The sequence below is a fragment of the Macrotis lagotis genome, chromosome 1 (assembly GCF_037893015.1).
Source record: "Macrotis lagotis isolate mMagLag1 chromosome 1, bilby.v1.9.chrom.fasta, whole genome shotgun sequence".
Classification (NCBI taxonomy): Eukaryota; Metazoa; Chordata; class Mammalia; order Peramelemorphia; family Peramelidae; genus Macrotis; species Macrotis lagotis.
The window spans coordinates 802111866-802132431 of record NC_133658.1 but is presented as its reverse complement, the minus strand read 5'-3'; the positions used below and the strand labels follow the sequence as shown (position 1 = coordinate 802132431).

General features: G+C 41.6%; 1 protein-coding gene across 3 annotated transcripts in view; it reads left to right on the top strand.

Moving 5' to 3' along the window:
- Window positions 1-20566, top strand: part of WNT11 (Wnt family member 11) — a 67753-nt gene that overhangs the window by 31673 nt on the left and 15514 nt on the right. For all 3 annotated transcript variants that reach the window (XM_074216915.1, XM_074216916.1, XM_074216914.1), the window contains exons 3-4: window positions 7525-7760; window positions 13968-14245. In XM_074216915.1, coding sequence (XP_074073016.1) covers window positions 7525-7760; window positions 13968-14245 — 514 coding nt within the window. The remainder of the gene's footprint in view (window positions 1-7524; window positions 7761-13967; window positions 14246-20566) is intronic.

Genomic DNA, 20566 nt, shown 5'->3' with positions numbered 1-20566 from the left:
GCTTCCTGAGGATGGTGGGCTTTTAGTTTCCACTTGAAGACCTGATGTGATGAGGAACTCACTATCACCCAAGGCAGCCCATTTAATTGTTGGACAGCCAATGTGATTTCCATCAGAGTGGATGGGGCATGGACTGTGTGTTGGACATGGTCTGTGTGTTGTCTGTATGCAACTTCCACTTAGCTCAGTTTTCTTGTCTATAAAATGGGAATGGTACCCTTCGTCTTACTTCCCTTGAGAAGGTATTGCAAAGACACTGCTTTGTAAAGCTAAAAAAGGTCATAGAAAGAGGAATAGGTGCATTGCAGAACACTCCAAGACATGAGTGTGTGTTTTCCAGGGAATGTGCGTGAGGGTTCAGCTCTCCATCCAAAGAATCCCCTAGTTGTTGTTTTTTTCAAGAGAGATACAAAAAACTAAGATTCAGAATGGAGACATCAAGACCGCTGGTCTAACAGGGAATTTACCCTACTGTAGGTCCCTTTCTGAGGGGAGGACAAGAAGACAATACGAGCTAGAATTAAAGAAGTGATCTGGAAGAAAGAGTGCTAAGAACTGACTCTCTTGCTTCCTAACTATGTGGCCTCTGTTTTCCTCTCTGTAAAGTGGGGGTGCCATATTAAATGATTCCTAAGTTTTATCAATCTAAATTTAAATAAATTCCTTTTTGTGAACCTCGGTTTCCTCATCTGTAAATGGAAGGGTTGGAAAAGATGGTTTCTGAGTTCAAGAATGCTATGTTCTAATGTTTCTCCCAAGTGTGATAGTGTGTGTTTTTAAATGCTTTTTAGTTAACATTCTTTGTGCTTAGATATCTGCCTTCTGGCTCTGATATTCTTTGTTCTAAAGTGTCTTCTAGCACTAGCATTTTATGTTCTAAGATTCTTTCTGGCTCTGACACTCCACTCTCTAAGGTCCCAGCTAGCTCTGATGTTCTATGCTCTAAGATCTCTTCTACCTCTGTCTTTCTAGGTTCTAAGGTCCACTCTAGCCTAAGTGGCATGGCTGAAGGCAGAAGAGATGGGAATAGCCAGGGACCTTGGGCAGGAATCAGGACTGTCCAAGATTCGGGCTGCCAACAATCAATGTGAGGAAGGATGGGGCAGCTCAGTTTCATGGATGAAGCCAGAGCCCTTCAGCACAGGGCAGGGAAATCAATCCTAGACACACATAAATAAATACATTAAGAAGAGGCTAGTTGCATCCAAAGAGAGGGGATTCAGTAATTTGGTAATTAACAGTAATGACCGTTTCTAACTTAGTCCCACTCCAGGGAGTCAATCAGGGATTATAGGCGGGAGGCAGAAATTTACTGGTCTGGACAGCCTTTCTCAGCTTGACTCACTCATTCAAATCCCTAATTGAAAACATTTTGGTTTATCTCCGGGGAAGGAGAGTATGAGAACTGAAAAGAAAGCTCAGTGGTGCCCAGAGCTCTATTCCCCAGAATCTAAAGAAAGGCACTTCTGAAGTCACCTTGCAGGTCCCCATCCATTGCTGAACTACTGGCCAATAACATAGCCTCTTCTGAGGCCAATCTTGTTGTTCAAGAGACACACACCCATTGGTCCTTCTCAGCCTCAAGTCAATGATTGCAAGATCTTTGTGATTAGAGACCTTTGATACATAGGGTTCATCCTCCTGGACCATGCTACCTCTGGGGTCACTTCCATTTCAGAAAGTCTGTGATTCTTGAGTTAAGTTCAGTATGAATTTCCCAACAAAGATTTCCCTTATAAGCTCCATGGTTTATAGACTTATTTCTGGTAGAGAACTTACAGGTCATTTGATTCAACTTCCTTGTATTACAGAGGAAGAAATTGAGACGAAGAGAAGCCATGAGGTTAAATGATTCCCTCAATGGCAAACAAGTGGTAAGTGACAGAACCAGGATTTGAACCTAGTTCTTCTGATTCCAAATCCAGCACTCTTTCTGCTATGTCACACTGGGGAAACTCAACCATTTTCTCCATCAATCCATTCTGCTTGTGGACAGTTTTGGCTTTTAGGAAGCATGTGAGCCAAAGTCCCAGAGAGGTTATTATATTGTTCTTACCACTGAGCAGATAGAATAAGGAGTGCTAGCATTAAAGTCAGGGGTTCTATCCCAGCTCTTCCACTTGAAAATATGGTTTTCATAGGTTTTATTTTCCTTAATTTGTAAATTTCCTTGTACTTTCAAACCTTTGATAGGGTTAGTCCTATCCTATGAAAACCCTTCAGATACTGGAATAAAGGTTTTTTTGTTCTTCCCTTAAGTCTCCCCTCATTATGTATTCTCTTAAATTCAGGGATTCTCATCATTTTCAGAGTCTAGTCCCTTGGGCTAGGTGGGAAAGTGGACAATGGAGTCTGTATCCCCTGAACTGCCCCAGTGATCACAGGAAAAGAGACTATTTTGTCTGTGATAGGTAGCAAAGCAAAAGGAACAGGTGACCCTATAAATGACCTTGCTTCCCTTTTAGTAGACTTGTGGAACAGTGCTGTGGGAGTCTGTAGGTTTTCTTTCCTGTTCCCAGTTTCTCCTCTCCTGGAGAAGAGCTAGAATGGGGAGGTGTTCAAGTGGAGGCCAGATGACTTATGGAGATGTTGTTGGAACATCCATCATCCCAAGTAGGAGTAAGACTAATTTTATGGCAACAAATTTTCGATAGTATGGTAAAGTTAACCTGTCTCTCAGTGGTCTAATCATAGTGAAGAAACAAGATCAAGAAACAAGAATGTCAGAAAGTTGAGTTCATCAGATATAGTCAGTGCCAATTCTCAGCTTTGCAATTCTGTGGTTGGTTTCTAAATAGCCTAGCCCTGGACTTTAGCAATCACTATTTCCTCTGCTTCCTTCACTTACCAAACCTTCTTGGAACCAGTCTAGAAAACTTTGCCCAAGGTACTAGGGTTCTCCTTCTCCCCATTGTGTCTGTTTCCTTTCTCTGGGGCCAAGCAATACAGAACAAGCAAGTGTTTTTGACAAATTGACAAGACAGTCAACTATGTAGTTGGCATTAGGCTAAGTGTTGACGATTCAAAAAAAGCTAAAAAATATAGTCTCTACTTTCAGGGAATTCACAGTCTAATGGGAGAAGGCACAGGGAGACAATATGTATACACATACAAACAAGACATAGGCAGGTTTAATCGAGGGTAAGCTCAGAGAGGAGAATCTAGGATTAAGGAAAACTGGGAAAGGTTTCTTGTTGAAGCTGGGACTTTGAGATATTTGAAGGAAGTCAAGGAAGCTAGAAGGCAGATGTAGAGAGGAGTTCAGGGTATTCCAGGCATGGAAGAGAGGAGGGGAAAGCCCAGAGAGAATTCCAGAAACAGCAAAGAGGACAATGTCCCTGGCTTGAGGGCTATGTGAGTGCATTCAGTGTAAGAAGACTGGAGAGTTAGAAAGAGGACATCATTGGATTGAGGAGTATGTGAGCGAGCAAAATATAAGAAGATTGGAAAGTTAGAAAGGGGCAAAGTAATGAAAGATTTTGAAAGCCAGAATATTTATACTTGATCCTGGAGGTAATAGGAAGCCACTAGAGATGACTGAATAGAGGGTGAGAAGATCAGTTTGACAGTTGAACAGAGGATGGACTGAATCCCATCAAACAGCTTTAAATATTTGAAGCCAGTGGCCATGACAATTCTCTGCCCTAAATCTGGTCCTCTTCAGGCCAGGATGACGTAGCTCTGTTTGCCCTGGTCAGGTCCCATCTGGCATGTTTGTGGTTAGTTCTGGGCGCCACTTAGAAAGACATTGACAGGATGTGTATCTATTAGGATGTGTATCTATTATGGGCCCCTTCACTCTGGGTTCCATAAACCAGACCATATGGGGATCCATTGAAGGGCTTGGAAAGATTTAGCCTGGAAGAGAGAGCCAAGAATGACATGAATACTGTCTCTAGGAAACCAAAGGGACATCCTACAGGGGAGAGAATTGAAGTTCTGCTTGGCTCCAGACAGCAGAACAAAGAGCAAAGAGCAAAAGGCAGATTTTTAAATAAAATCTAAGTACAATTGAAACTCTCTCAAAGCAGAATGGGTTGCTTTAGGTAATAGTGAATTCTCTCTCAATGGAGGTCTTCAAGAGAAGTTTGGGGGACTCTAGTCAGGGTGTTGAAGGAATTCTGGATCAAAGGTAGATCTGAGATTCTTGCCAACCCTGAGATTATAGGGCTCTAAAAGTCCCTAGTTCTTTTTACCTAATCCTGTTATGGCTAGGTTTCCAGTCCCCCTTTTTCACCTACCCCACCTTCTCTGTCCCTCTTTCTCAGGATGCTTCCTGGCTTACCAAGGTCCTTCTAAAAATTCATCCTTCAGATCTGGGACAGTATTTACAAGCTTAGCCCCTCTGCTGCCAATCCCCAGCATTATTACCCAGGGACCAGACTAAGCTGTGCTCCCAGCCCCCAAGGCAGACATTCAGGCTCTCCTGAACTCAGGGCTGAACTAAGGATCTGATGTGGAAGAAATTGGGGAGAGGGGCAGGATAGAGAGGGGTAGGCAAAAGTCTTCAACTATTCACCCCATCACTTACTTGTCTTGTACTTTTTTTCCTTTGAATCTTGAAGATTTTTTTTTCTATTTCCTAGACATTTTTTTTTTAAAATACACCTCTAGTCAGTTAGCACATAACAGAAGAGCTGGAAAGGCCGTGAAAATATATAGAACAGAAACTGGCAAGTTTGAAGTATCTTTATTAGAGCTGGAAGGAGCCTTAGAACATAGAATGTCTTTGCTGAGGGGATTTAGAACAAAGGATGTGGAGATTATTCAGTTCTTTCTCCAATTTGATGGATGATCAGAGACCAGTATTGACTTGTTCTAAGTCACAAAGCACACCCAAGTGGCTAAATGGAACAAACTTCAATTCCCCAGGGCTAGGGTTTCCACCCTAGCTTCAGCAGATACTTAATGAATAACAAAAACAGTGATAAGAATTATAATGACAATAGCTAATATTGATGTTGTACTTTAAAATTTGCAAAGTTCTTTACAACTCTTATCTCAATTGATATTTGATCTTATCTATGCTATTGATAGCACCCTGGAAGGTAGGGCCTATTCTTATCATCCCCATTTTACAAATGAGAAAAATGGGAGGCTGAGGAGTATTGAGTGACCAGGTCACACTGCCAGTGGGTATCTAAGGAAGAATCTGAACCCAACCCAGACCTTCCAGACTCCAGATTCAGCTTGTTTCTATAATTCTCTAAAGGCTATGAAGTACTTTCCTTGCAGCCCTAAGGGGTAGATTGAACAAGTTTTACAGATAAAGAAACTAAGACTCCAAGAAATGATTTGGCCAAAGTCACAACCAGTATTGGCACCTTGGTTTGCTGGATCCTGGTCCTCTGCTATTTCTTAGCTCGGGTTTCAAATACTTCTATTACCCCTTTTGGGTCCTAAATCACTCTACAGTCATTATTTAACTTGAGCCTCAAAGTAGCCCCATGATGGGGGGCATTATCGTGGAGGGATATAGAGGAAAGAGCACTAAATGTATATCAGAAGAGCCAGGTTCCAATCATGTATGTGCTCCTTCTGTAACCTTGGCCAAATGACTTCCTCTCCCTGGACTTCACTTTCCTCTTCTACAAGATGAAAGGTTTAGCCCAGAGGAGCTAGCCTCTTCTATTTTTCACTCCTACCAATCCTCCCTTTCCAGAAGTCTCCATTGGACTTCCAGAACACAGTTCTAGAACTAGAGGGGACCTCAGAAGCCAACACCTTAGATCATACCTTTCAATGGACCATTTGATCCATAGTGCCTCCTCTCCCCACTCCCCCCCCCCCCCCCCCCCCCCCCCAGTATACCCATGGTAGCTGCTAAGCTTTTGTTGAGGAGTTTCTCTCTACTTGGCTAAACTGGGTCTTGGGAGACAAATTCACCCTCTGTCCCAGGTCTGTATTGAAGCCTCCTTGGCTTGGTGAGAACTGTCAGAGCTTACATTCTCCTGGCACTTCCTTCCAGGACTGGAATTGTGCCCACACTGCAGGGAGATATAAGAGGAGGGCTTTTGTAGAGGAATACAAGCATTATTAGACATCCCCAATAGAAAGTAAGTCCCTTGAGGGCAGGAGCAGTTTCATTTTTGCCCAACAGCAGTACATACTTGGAGCTTAATAAATACTTTTTGATTGATTACTATCTCCATTTTTCCAGGGAAGAAAATTGAATTTCTGAGATGTTAAGGAATTTGCCTAAGGTCACATAGCTAAGAAGTTGCTAAGTTGGTTCTATGCTCTTTCCATCATAATGTGGATCCCTGAAGGATCATTTCCTTAATAAGCTGGGAATGATGACAGGTAGTGATCAGATTAATGATTAATAATAACTATAATAATAACTAACATTTATATTTATTGTGGACCAGACATTGTATTTTACAATTATTATCTCATTTGATCCTCACAACCCTGGGAGGTAGGTACTATTGTTATTCCCATTTTACAGATGAGGAAACTAAGGCAAACACAGGCTAAGTGACTTGCCCAGGATCACATAGCTATGGTATTTAAGGTCACATTTGAACTCAGATGTTTGCAATTTCAGGCCCTTCAGATTGTCCCTCTTAGGGGAGAATTCAAGAGTATCATAGGAAGTGGTAAGCCTAATAGACCTCTGATCTGTTTTTTTTTCTCTCTACAGGCAAGTCCCAGAGGCATCTTAATTGAAGATGACCTGATGTCAGGGAGGGTAGTTAACTTACTGTGTGACCATAGGGAAGTCACTACCTTTCTCTGGGCCTCATGAGCTATATCCTTAAAATGTAAGAGAGGAACGAATTGTTTTTTAAAGTTGTTTCCAGTCTTAACTTTCTATGGTGCTGTGAGGCTCTGGTAAGAATCTCGTACGTAGTAGTCACTAGACTCTCCCAGGCCCCACCTGGTCACTGGTTTCCATTGAAATTGTGGAATTGGTTAAACAGGATCTTAAAATTCTGGAGACATAGATTATTAGCAAATTGCAAGGTAACTTAGATATAAAATGTTTGAGCACAAGTGTCAGAGCTGAAAGGGGCCTTAGGATACAGATCATGAGGTCAGAGCTAGAAAGGGCTTTAGAACACAGAGCATGAGGTCAGAGCTAAAAGGGACTTTACAATGTAGAACACAGAATGCCAGGGCTGGAAGAATCCTTAGAACAGAACATTAGAGGTCAAAGGAGAGTTGAGGGGAACTTTCAAGATCACTCTATCTACCGCTCTTCACTTTATGAAAGGAGGAACTGAGGTCCAAAGAGAGGAAGGTCATACAATGAAGTGGTGATGGTCTATGGTGTAAGGACCCTTCCAGATCTTAACAGAGCATGATTTTAAAGTAGAGGCCCAGTCAAGACCAAAGCCAGAACTGCCACACTAGGCTGCCTCTTCAGGCAGATGACTTCATCTGTCTCTCCTACAGAGACTTGAAGTCTGGGTCTAGGTAGAGAGAAGCCCCGTTGGGAGGACTTTCTGACCCTCATTGGCCTTATTCCTCTTTGTTCTTTTCTTGTTTTTCTTTTAATTTCCCTTCTGGGGTGCCTAGTGCCCTTTCCAAGACACCCTCAGTACTGGCCCTGAACCAGACTCAGCACTGCAAACAGCTGGAAGGACTGGTGTCCTCCCAGGTCCAGCTCTGCCGGAGCAACTTGGAGCTGATGCAAACCATCGTGCAGGCGGCCAGAGAGGCCATGAAGACCTGCCGGAAGGCCTTCTCTGACATGCGGTGGAACTGCTCCTCTATTGAACGTGCCCCCAACTACCTGCTGGACTTGGAAAGAGGTAGGGGAGGAGCGTCTGGAATCAGGAAGGCTACTGGGAAGAAAGGAGGAGGGAGACCAGCAAAGAAGACAGCCTCTTGTCTACTAAAGATAGTACTCGGTCTATGATCCTGTGATCCTAAAGGAGATCCCAGTGGGGGCGGGGGGAGCATCCTTAAAGAGCTAATTATCTGGGGGTGGCTAGATAGTGCAGTGGATAGAGCATCAGCCCTGGAATCAGGAGGACTTGAGTTCAAATCTGACCTCAGACACTTAATAATTACCTAGCTGTGTGGTCTTGGGCAAGCCACTTATACCCCATTGCCTTGCAAAAAACCTAAAAAGAATTTTTTTTTTAAATAACTAGTAATCCAGAATCAGTAGCATCTTGTCCAAGGTCTCAGGGTTTCCTAGTGGCAGAGTCAAAGAATTTTGCATGTCAGAATTGTAGGGGATCTGAGGGAGACTCAGTACAGAGGTTCTTAACCTGGGATCTGCAGACACTTCTCCCACTTCCCATTAAAAAGACCTGTGGATAGATTTCAGAGAGTCTAAGAGCCTTGGATGGGGGAAAAGTACATCTCTATTTCAATGTAATGAGTTTCTGTTGTCATCCTATGTATTTTACTTTATGCATACTGAGAAGGGTTTCCTAGGCTTCAACAGATGGCCTGCCAATGGGGGACCATGACACAAAAATGATTAAGACTAGGAGAACCTACCTATTTTACAGATGATGAAACCGAGACCTGGAAAATGTGACTTGCCCAAGGGTAGTTACTGTGAGAGACTAAACAGAGGCACACAAAAAAGGACAAATTACATAAGAAAGGTAACATGAATAGCTTCAGATCATCTATTTGGAGCTGGCAAGGGTCTTACTGGCTATCTAGTATCCAAGACCATGACAGGAGTAAGGAGCAGAGCCAGGCTTTAAACTCAAAGTCTCTTGACTTTGAATCCATTGTTCTCACCAGAGTATCACATTGCTTAGAAGAGATCGTGGAATTCAGGATGCAGCCAGAACCATGAAAGGTCAATCTGGGAAGCTTCATGTAGGAGGAGGAGGAGTGGGAAGAGCATTCTGAGAATCAGAAAACCTAGATCCACCTGCTACTCACTACTTCTTGAATAAATTTTCACATTTATACATATATTTTCCCACTTTCTGCCCCAACCCTCATCCCCAAGCCCCGATTCTTTCCAGTCTAACTTCCCATCCTGCTACATCATTGAAACTGCTGTCTCCAAGGTCATAATTTGCCTTCTCTCAGTCCTTTTCCTCCTTGATATTCTTCAACTTTGGATATCATTAGCACCTCCCCCTTTCTTCAGAGACATCAAACTTGCCATTTTTTCTTCTGTCCTGATACTTTCTTCTCTTTTCTTCACAGGCTCTTCTTCCCATTCTCTGAATTTCCTTAAGTTCCCAATGGCTTATTAGTAACCTCCTTTTTTTCTTTATACCCTTGTATCTCCTTATGGGGCAGCTACTCCCACGACTTTAGTTACTGCTTTTATGCAAGACTCCCAAACCTAAATCTCTAGTTCTGATCCTGTCTCCGAGCTCCAGATCAAATTAAATGATGGTACATATAATGCCTTGAAAATCATAAAGTGTTAGTTAAATAGTAATTGAAGCTATTATTATCCTTTATAATTATATTTATATTAAACAGGAATATATTTATTTGGATATATAGTAATCATAAACTATGCTTATATTAAATATAAAAATGTTTATTTTATTATATAGTAATCAAATTGTGTTTATAAATATATAAATATACTTCATTGATTATAATCATAAATTATATATTTCTATTAAAAGGTTATTCTTTCTAATAATTATTTATTTTAAATATACTTATCCATCATAAATTATATATTTAAACTAAAACTTTAGGTGATTGTTATTCTTTAAAATAATTATATTTATATTAAATATGCAAATATTTTATTAGTCATGATAAATATATAAATTATATTTATATAGATTAAAAAGCTATTAGGATTATAATAATCATGTTTATATTGAGCATACACATATCTGATTATATATTCATTACACATATTATATAAATATATGAAAATATAAAACTACTATTATTGTTATTGTTATATCCCCATCTCCAACTACTTTTAGACTAGCTTCATTTGCAGGGATCCTACAGGCACCTTGAACCTATTCTAAAGAGGTAGAATTGGGCAACTAGGTAGTACAGCAAATAGAGCACTAAGCCTTGAGTCAGGAAGACATCTTCCTGAGTTCAACTCCAGTCTCAGACTCTTACTAGCCATGTGAGCCTAGACAAGTCACTTAGCCCTGTTTGCCTCAGTTTCCTTAGCTATAAAAACGAACTAGAGAAAAATGACAAACCATTTCAATACTTTGGCCAAGGAAACCAAAATAGGTCATGAAGAATTGAACACAATTGAAAAATGACTCAAGAATGAGACATATGGCATAGTGGGAAACAATTGTGACTCAAATCAGAGTACCTGGGTTCAAATCCCACTTCTATTTATATCCTCTTTGACTTAGGGCAAGTCTGTGCCTCCCCCCCCCCCCTTCCCCCTAAGTTTTCTCATCTATACAATAAGGGAGGTAGAAGCTGATGCTTCTTCCTGCTCTACATCTATAATCCTATGCTCCAAATTGAATTTATTATCTTTTCTCCCCAAATTCATACTTTCTTCCATCATCACCACTCATACTGGCTAGATTGTGAGTTTCCAAAAGGCAGGGAATATTATTTTGTATTGTCTTTATATTGCCAGTGTTTGGCATAACAGGGATGCTTCATAAATACTTATCAATTGGTTGACTACTTTTTGTTATCCCATGAATCACTTCCTCTCCCTCTCCTCCCTTCTCCCTTCTCAATCTCTCTCTCTCTCTCTCTCTCTCTCTCTCTCTCTCTCTCTCTGAGTTCTTTCTCCATTACTTCTAAATATGTTTAAGTCTCCACTATCCTTAAAAAGCCTTTAATTGGCCCTCTGATGCCATCTCCTCTATCATCCCATATCTCTCTTGCTTTTCATTGGTTCAACTCCCAGATTCATTTGTCCTTAATATCTCCACTTTCTTATCTTGCCTTTGCTTCTCACCCATCCTTTGCAATCTGGCTCCTGATCCTTGCACTTAACTGAAGCTTCTCTCTCAGTTTGCCAATGAATTCTTAACTGCTGATCCACTGGTTAGCACACCTTTGTCTTTTCAGCAGCTTTTGGCATTGTTGACCACTCCCTCCTTGGATAGAGTGGAGACTTAACTGGGAGGGGAGGGAATAAAATGAGATAAAGCAGAGGTGTAGAAAGAAGGCTTTAATAAGGAAAAAAAGAGAGGTTTAAACTTTAGTAGGAAGACAAAAGGGAGCCATTGCAAATTTTTGAGCAGAGGAGTGTGACAAGACCATTTCTATGCATATGAAAATCTGGTTATGCTAAAAAGGATAGATTATTGAAAGGAAGAAGTGGTGGTTATTTCAAAATGCTAATATCCCCAGGTAGAGGTGATGAGTAAGGAAATAGAAAGGATGAGACAGATTCCTAAGATTCCTGAGAAGTTTCAAGAAGGACCTAGAGAGCCTTTCTGCCTTTCATTCCTATGACATTGACTTTCTTTCTATTGGACTATTCTTTGTTCATCTCCTTTGCTGAATCATCTGTCTTGCCCACTAAGTGTGAGTTTTACTTGTCCATTCTGGGGTCTCTTCTCACTCTCTTTTGGTGATGTCATCGGCTTTCATGGCTTCAATTATCATCTCTATTCAGATGACCACCAGATCAGGCCCCCTAGTTTTAATCTCTCCCTTAAATCCCAATTCTACATCTCCAGTTGTCTGCTCAACATATCCACCTGGATGTCCTTTGGAAATTTAACATGTCTAGAACAGAAAACGTCATCATTTCTCCCAAAATCCTCTACTTCTGAAAACTGGCTTATCTCTTCAGATGGAATCAGAGGATCACAAGTCCATAGAAGCAGAGTCAGATGGGACCCTAGAGGACGTTTGGGCCAATCCTTCATTTTACAGATAAGGAAACTGAGGCTCAGGTATCCTCCCAGTCACTTAGACTGAAGGCTTCAGAGTCATCTTTGACTCTTGCCTTGGTTCTAATCTCTAGATGGAAGAGGATCTCCATATCCAGTCATGTGTTAAATTCTAATGATCATAACCCCAAGATATCGCTTGACATTGTCTTCTTTTTACCCAAATGGTCAATATCCCAGTTCACTTCCCCATCACTGACTTTGATTACTATAACAGCTTTTAAATATATACACATATATTCTTTTTAATATCATTTAAAAACATTTGAGTTCCAAATTTTCTCTCTTTCTCGAGCCCTTCTCCTGCCCATTGAAAAGGCAAGCAATATCAATTATACATATAAAATCACATGAGACATTTCCATTTCTATGCTGCAAAAAAGCAAGAAAAAAATATTTCATGTAATAGCCTTTTAATAGGTATCTCTGCCTTGCCACCCCATATCTCCCCTTCTAAACCATTCTCACAATTGAGAAGATAATTTTTCAAAGGCACTAATTTGATCATATCATTTCCCTAATCAAACTGGGACTGGTGGTTCAGTGGATAAAGTGTCCTCTCTTGGGTCATGAAGACTAGAATTCAAAACCAGCCTCAAGACACTCACTAGCTGTGTGACTGTGACCCTTGGCAAGTCACTTAACCCTACTTGCCTCAGTTTCTTCATCTGTAAGATAAGCTGGGTAAAGAAATGGCCAATCACTCCAGAGTCTTTGCCAAGAAAACCCCAAATGGGGTTCATTGAGGTTCAGACACAGCTGAAACACCTGAACAACAACAACAATATTCAAACAACTTCAGTGGTTCCCTTTTCCTTTTGAACAAAATTTGAACTTTGTAGCTTGGCACTTTTTTTTTTTTTTTTTTAGGTTTTTGAAAGGCATTGGGGTTAAGTGACTTTCCCACAGCTAGGTAGTTATTAAGTGTCTGAGGCTGATTTGAACTCAGGTACTCCTGACTCCAGGGCCGGTGCTCTATCCACTGAGCCACCTAGCCACCCCTGTAGCTTGGCACTCTTAAGCCCTTCACAGTCTGACTTAAATCTACTTTTCCAGGCTCATTTCACATTATTCCCATATTGCAGCCAAACTGGATTACTACTGGCAGTTCTTGGAATCAGCACTCCATCTGCCAAGCATTTACACAAACTGACTCTATTTCCTAAAATATGCTCCCTTATCTCTATCTTGCAGAATCTTTATTTTCCATTGGGGCACACTTCAAGTGGCACCTCAACCCCCTCTTCCCTGCACCTCTACCTCCACTCTGTCCCCCCAGTGTCTACCTCCCTTATTGTATAAATGAGGAAACTAAGGAACAGAGGGGGAAGAGACTTGTCCTAAGTCAAAAAGGATATAAGTAATAGAAGTGGAATTTGAACTCAGGTGCTCTGATTTGAGTCACAATTTTTTCCCACTGTGCCATACGTCTCATTCTTGAGTCATTTTTCAATTGTATTCAATTCTTCGTGGCCCATTTTGGTTTCCTTGGTCAAAGTATTATATTTCGTCAGTAAAGTGTAAGCTTTTTCAGGACAAAGACTAATAAAGTGTGAGTGGTGGTAGTAGACCTACAGTCGCATTGTTGTAGGTAGTTTCCATTGAAGAAATTCTGACCTCTCTCCACCAATGCTGGACAGCAACTATTCAGAAATTTCATGGGATAACAAAAATACTAGAGTCAAGTCAAGTGAAACAGCATTTAATGTACTAAGACTTAGGAAAACAAATATGAACAGAAAGAAAGAGAGTCCCTGACCTTGGGGCTTACATTCTAATGAGAGAAGAAAACTCATAAAGGGAGTTGAAAAGTATTGAATTAAGTGAACCTTCCCTGGCTTCCCATAGTCTTGTCATTTTTCCCCCATCTCACTTCTGTATAACAACCCCTAGAATACTTGAGTACAGGCATCCTGTATCCCCTAGACTGCTCTTCTCCAGGCTGAACATCTCCAGGTCTTTCAGCGTTGGCCAGGGTCACACATGGCTGCAAGAAGCAGAATTTGAAGCCAGGACTACTCTTAAGACCATGCTGCCTTAGCTTTGCTGAGTTTTTCATGCCTCTTCCTCCCCAATGCCGAAGTCAGGCCCTGGGTGGGTGGGAGGCATTATCTGGACCTTTCCCATGAGCCCCCTGCACTGAACCTCACTCATCCCTCTTCTCTCTTACAGGGACGAGGGAGTCCGCCTTCGTGTACGCCCTCTCCGCTGCTGCCATCAGCCATACCATCGCCAGGGCCTGCACCACTGGGGACCTTCCTGGCTGTTCCTGTGGCCCCGTCCCAGGTGAGACACCTGGGCCCGGGTACCGATGGGGAGGATGTGCTGACAACCTCAACTACGGGCTCCTCATGGGGGCCAAATTTTCAGACGCTCCCATGAAGGTGAAAAAAACAGGATCCCAGGCCAATAAGCTGATGCACCTTCACAACAGCGAAGTAGGGAGACAGGTAACAGCCCCTCCCCCCTGCCCATCACCTCCCCCCTCCCTCCCTCTCCCCCCAGGGCGGGTGTTGTGCTTGGGTCCTGCTGCTCATCTGCTGCTAGGGACTGGTTCCAGACAATGGGCCAGCAGTCAGCCTGTGGGGCAGGGCCAGGGCCAGGGAGGCCAGGGAGGGAGGAGGTAGCAGCCAGGGTCCAGTGCTAGGAGATAGGAGACTCAGGTTAAAGCCTGTCTCTGCTCCGACCCTGTTGGTTAGGAGCAAGGTCAGTGCAGCCTCTCTGGGGGTCAGCTGTAACATGAGGGAGCTGGGATTGAACTGTCTCTAATATTCTTGGTTTTACGTCAGTGCTTTTCAACCTTTCTGAGTGTAAAGATCCCTTTTGAATGCCAGGAAACTTCACACCATCAGAACCTATCAACTAAGAATAGACAGTGTTGGGTAACTTGCTATAACTCCATGGTCCCCCTGATAGAACCCCAGCTATATTAGTTATGATCCCTTCCACCTCTAACAATCTATGTTTTGGATCTGAGGTCAGAAAATGTGGTTCAAATCTCAGCTTTGCCACTTACTACCTCTGACCTCTGGTAAAACACTTACTAGAGGACCCAGGGACAAGACTCTGACCTCTGAAGCCCTTTCCAGCTCTAAATGCTTAATTTCATGATCTTAAGACCTTCCAATCCTGACATACTTTGTTCTTAGGGGTCCTTAAAGATTAATATTCTGTGTTCTTTGTGTGTCTAGCTAGGTGGGACAGAGGACAGAGGATCAGGCCTGGAATCAGGAAAACTGGAGCTTAAAGATGAACTCAGATCCTTGCTAGCTATATGATCCTGGGCAAGTCACTTATCCTCTGTTTGCTTCTGTTTCCTTTTCTTTTTTTTTTCAGATTTTTTCAAAGCAAATGGGGTTAAGTGGCTTGCCCAAGGCCACACAGCTAGGTAATTATTAAGTGTCTGAGGCTGAATTTGAACTCGGGCACTCCTGACTCCAGGGCTGGTGCTCTATCCACTGTACCACCTAGTCACCCCTTGCTTCTGTTTCCTTATCTGTAAAATGAGCTGAATCCATTCCAGCATCTTTACCAAAAAAATTAAATAAATAAATAAAGAAAATCCAGATGAGGTCATGAAGAGATGGACATGACTGAAAGAAAAATAATTCTTTGTTCTAAAGCCCCTTTCACATTTAACATACGTTCTCAGTTTCTCCCAGCCCTGATATTCTGTGTTCTCAAGTGCCTTTCTTTTCTGACACTCTATAAGTTCCTTTTCAACTCTGATATTTTATATTCTTCTTTTCAGCCCTCAGATGTTCTCTGTTCTAAGGCCCCTCCCAGTGCTGACATCCTATATTCTAAGGGCCCTCCTTGTTCTGACATTATTTTAGGAACCCTCGCAATTCTGACATTCTTTATTCTAAGGTCCTTTCCATTACTGATATTCTGTATTATAAAGTCCTTCCCAGTGCTGACTTTCTAAGTTCTAAGGACCCTCCCAGTTCTGACATTCTATATTCTAAGGTCCCTCCAAGCTCTGACATTCTGGGTTCTAAGATCCCTTCAGGCTTTAATATTCTATGTTCCAAGACCCCTTTCAACTCTAAAATTCTATGTTCTAAAGTAATTTCTGGCTGACATTCTATGTTCTAAACTCCTTTCCATCTTTGACATTCTGGGTTCTGTTGTAAGCTCCCTTCCATTTCTAATATTTTATGATTCCCTGAGTGTCCCAAATGAAGTTGGGTTTCACCCTGTTCACTAGGGCATAGATCAGTCCCTTTACCATATTGATATTACCTGCAGTGAACTTAGGTAGCCGGTCTTTTTGTCTGCCATTCTGGGGACTTTTTAAACTGAGGATATGGTCCAGAGTACTTGTGATTTAAGCAGTGGTGACCTCAAAAATCCATAGAAGAAGAAATACTCACTGGACAATAGAAATTGTACCTAGTGGAATTGGGAGATCACTGCTCTGGATCTTGGGAGACCTGATGAGTTCTAGGCCTGGCTGTGCCATTAACTAGCTTGATGACCTCAGAAAAGTCATTTCCTTTCTCTGGCTTCTTCTTCCATAAGATGGAGAGGATGTACTAGACCAGGGGGTCTTGAATCATTTTTTGTGCATTATGGACTCCTTTGGTTGACTAATCACAGATACCTTCTCAGAATTAAGTTATTAAATATTTTTAAAATGCTAGAGTTTTATTAGAGGTAAGAAAAAAATAAAGATTAACATTTTTCCATCCAAGTTCATGGAACCCCTGAAATCTATCTGCAGGCCCTTGGGGGCCCTTGGACCTTAGGTTAAGAGCCCTAGGACTAGATGGTCCTTATTGAATCTTCTATAGCTAAAGCTGATGACTGGGAAATCTTCTGGGCTTCTGCTATAATTACAAATGGATTTATTAGCCTCTGGAATGTTTAAATTCCAACAGCACCTTCCATTCATAGCATGATTCTGATTTTCAAAAGCATTTTGCTTAATTAGCTCATTGGCTCTTCACAGTAGTCCAGGGAGGGAAGCAGGGCAGGGATGTTAAGTAATGATATTCCAGCCTTAAAGTTGGGGCATCCATCTGTGAGGATGATGGAGATCATACTCCCATTTTACAGGAGATGGAATTGAGTGAGGTCTGGAAGGATGGACAATTCGGTCAAGGTTATCTAGTGAATATCTGAGCTAAGACCATCTGACTCAGAGCTACCTCTGAAGCAAACCAGAATCATGATTCTAATGAAGACTTCTGGTGAGGGGGAATCTCTTATAAGGAAGCTTGGATCTGGAATTCAAGAACAGGGATTGAAACCCAGCTTTGGCCTTTTTACAAATGACATCTCAGGGTCTCAGTTTTCTCAATTGTAAAATGATATGATATGATTAGATGAGATGACTTTTCAAGTCCCTTCTATTCCCAAATTTAAGAGGAAGGAATCCATTATGTTCTTTCTTAAACCAAGTCTATATCTCCTACTCTATAACATCAATGTCATAGTATTTATATAAAACCTGCTGTGCATCTAGGACTATTCTAGGCATGTGGCAAATATCTCATTTGATTCTTGCAATAACTCTAAGAGGCATCCCCATTTCACAGATGAAGAAACTGAGGCAAACAGAACTTAGGTGATTTGCCCAGAGCCACATATCTGGAAAGTGTCTTAGGTTGTATTTGAACTCAGGTCTGTCAGATTCCAAGCCCAGTACTCTACCACCTTGTTGCCTCAACCATTGGGCTAATTCTACCTTTTGGGATGAAGCAGAAGAATTTCAACACTCTCCACACACTTATTGTGGAGAGAAAGAAACTGAGGCACAGTGAGAGATAGTGAATCATTTGTGGCAGAGACAAGACTCAGATCCAGGTGGTTAATGCCTGGTGACCACTGAGGGACACTTCCACATCATTTCCAAATTACTCCCTGGGACTGCTTTTCCTCATGCTCCATTGAGCCCCAGATATCACTGGCCTTCCATGTGTAGTCTCATTATCCACTGATGAGAGTGGCAGTCAGCCAATCAATAAGCATCTCATAATCATATAATATGTTCTTGGCACAGTGGTAAACCAGGATAAAACAGAAGGCTAAAAACCTGGGTGCTTCCCTTGAGGAAGTCACAGATGACATACAAATAGTTTGGTACATGCTGAATATATTCAGAGTAGATGAGGACAAGCCAGAGGGAAATGCATTAGCCATGAGAGGGGACCCACATACAGAAGGTGGTGAGATGAGCCTCCGCGGGACTCAGGAAACCCAGAGGCAGGAGGGGAAGAGGGAGCACATTCTAAGCTTGGGGTGCTGCTAGGCAAACTCACAGAGTCAGGAGATGGGGTGACTTGGACAAGGAAGAACAAGACATTCAATGTAGCTAATTCTAGAATGGGTAGAAAGGGGTAAAAAAGTAAGAATGGGAAGGAAGGAAGGAGCCAGGTTATAAAGACACAACTTCATGAAAATTCAAACCAGGGGAGCCACTGAGCCAAATATAGTTTCTTTTTTTTTTTTTTTTTAGGTTTTTGCTAGGCAATGGGGTTAAGTGGCTTGCCCAAGGCCACACAGCTAGGTAATTATTAACTGTCTAAGGTCAGATTTGAACTCAGGTACTCCTAACTCCAGGGCTGGTGCTCTATCCACTGCGCCACCTAGCCGCCCCCCAAATATAGTTTCACCTTAGAAGAAGGTGAATATGTAGAAGGAGTTGGATGTGGTATCAGAGCATCTGAGCTGAAATCTCAGCACTTGATATTTATTAATAATCTGTGTCATCTAGGATGTCACCTTGGCTAAGTCTTTTTCCCTCTGTGGTCTAAATGTCTTCCTCTATAAAATGAGGTTGGTTCACTATTTGTCATCCTTGAACTTGATTGAAATGTTTATAGTTTATTATTTTATGTTAAGAATTTATTAGTCTCCTGGAGACCAAATAAGTGTGGGTGGCCAGAAACAAGGAAACTGGAGAAAGACAAAACAGCAAAGATCTGAGCCCAATCTCTCCTCTTCCCCATAAACCACCCCAGAGTCCCTGATTCTTTAGGACCTAATGGTCCTAGGGACAGACTCAGCCAGCTAAAGGAAGGGTGCTTGAGCCTCCAAATGTTCTGATTTGGGAAATTGTCCTTGCAGGGGGGAATGCCATTGATAGACAATCTGAGTGGCTCCAATGGAATGTAAACTCCTTGAGGGCAGGGAAAGATTCATTATGAATTGTGTGCACACACACACCCTCCCAAAGCTTTTTTTTTAAATTTAGCACTTAATAAATGCTTTGTGGAATGAGTGAGAGTAAGTTTAACTCCTTTGGCCAATTACCTCACCTGTAAAATTGGATTAATAATGTTTGCCCTGCCTTCTTGACTGGGCTCCTGTAGGGAAAAAATGTTCTATAAATCTTACAGGGTCATAGAAATGAGGCCTCATAATAGAAAACTCATTGAATTTGAAATTAGAAGACCTAGATTTGAATCCTGGTTCTGTTGTGTGGCCCTGTGTGAAATTACTCTACTACACTGGACTCAGGTTCCTTACCTGGAAATGAGGAAGTTGAATTAGAGGTTCTGAGTTTCTAGCTATAAATCTTGGTCCCCCGATTAGACTAGCTCTGAACTCCCATTCAAAACTGGGGTAGAGCAGAGCTGTCTAACATGAACCTGAGATGACAAGACCCAAAAATTTGCTGCCCCACCACCACCTCCCATTCCCCACAATACTCTGGAGTGCTGAAACAGAATAAAATGCAATTGAGAAATATTTTTAAAAATAAAGTACAATGGAACATAGATAATGAACCACAGTGTAGTTTTCTAAGTCAACATGCTGCTCTTAGGTATATTTATATGCAGTTTAGTGTGGGTACTCCCCCCCATTTCAATTTGAGTTTATCACCATTAGGTAAGAAGATTATCCTAGATGCCATCATATCTTGATTTAAAGTAGGTGTCAGAATAGGTGGACTTTGACTCCTCTGAGGTTGGTAGCTATATTTAATGAAAGTGGCGGAATCACATTGACTTAAGAAAAGAATTTTCCTTTGTTTTCATTGTAAAATCCACAGAATGTGAAAATGTCTAAGTTAGAAAGATCTTAGAACATAAAAATGTTATCAGAGCTGAGTAGGGCCTTAGAGTATAAAATATCAGAGCTGGAACAGACTTTAGAACATAGAATGTCAGATCTGGGAGGGTCCTTAAAATGTAGACTATCAGAGCTGAAAGGGACCTTAGAACATAGAATGTCATCAGAGCTGAAGGGGCCCTTAGAATGAAGAATGTTAAAGTTGGGATGGGACTTTAGAACATAGAATGTACTAGGGTAGGACCTTAATCAGAACTGGAGGAACTTGGAAAACAAAATGTCACAGCTGGAAGGGGCCTTAGAACAAAGACCGTCAGAGCTGGGAGGCCCTTTGAACATAGTGTCAGAACTAAAAGGGATGTTGGAACAAGGATTGACAGAATTGGAAGGATCTTTAAAAGACAGAATGTCAGAGTTGGGAGGGACCTTGAGACCATCAGTTTAACTCTCTTATTTTATAGTTAGCTAGGTAGTACAGTGGTTATAATGTGAGACCTGGCATTTCACCAGATTTCAGACATTGACTTCATAAGACATTCTGGACAAGTCACCTGATTTCCTCTGTGTCTCAGTTTCCACATCTCCAAAATGGGAATAATAATAGCACCTACCTCCCCCAGTTGTTATGAGGGTCAAATGAAATAAAATGTGCAAAAACTTTTGTACACCTTAAAGCTCTATTTAAATGCTAGCCATAATTACTAATACAGAAGAACAAGCTGAGGCTAGTCAATTCTAGAGTTGGATTA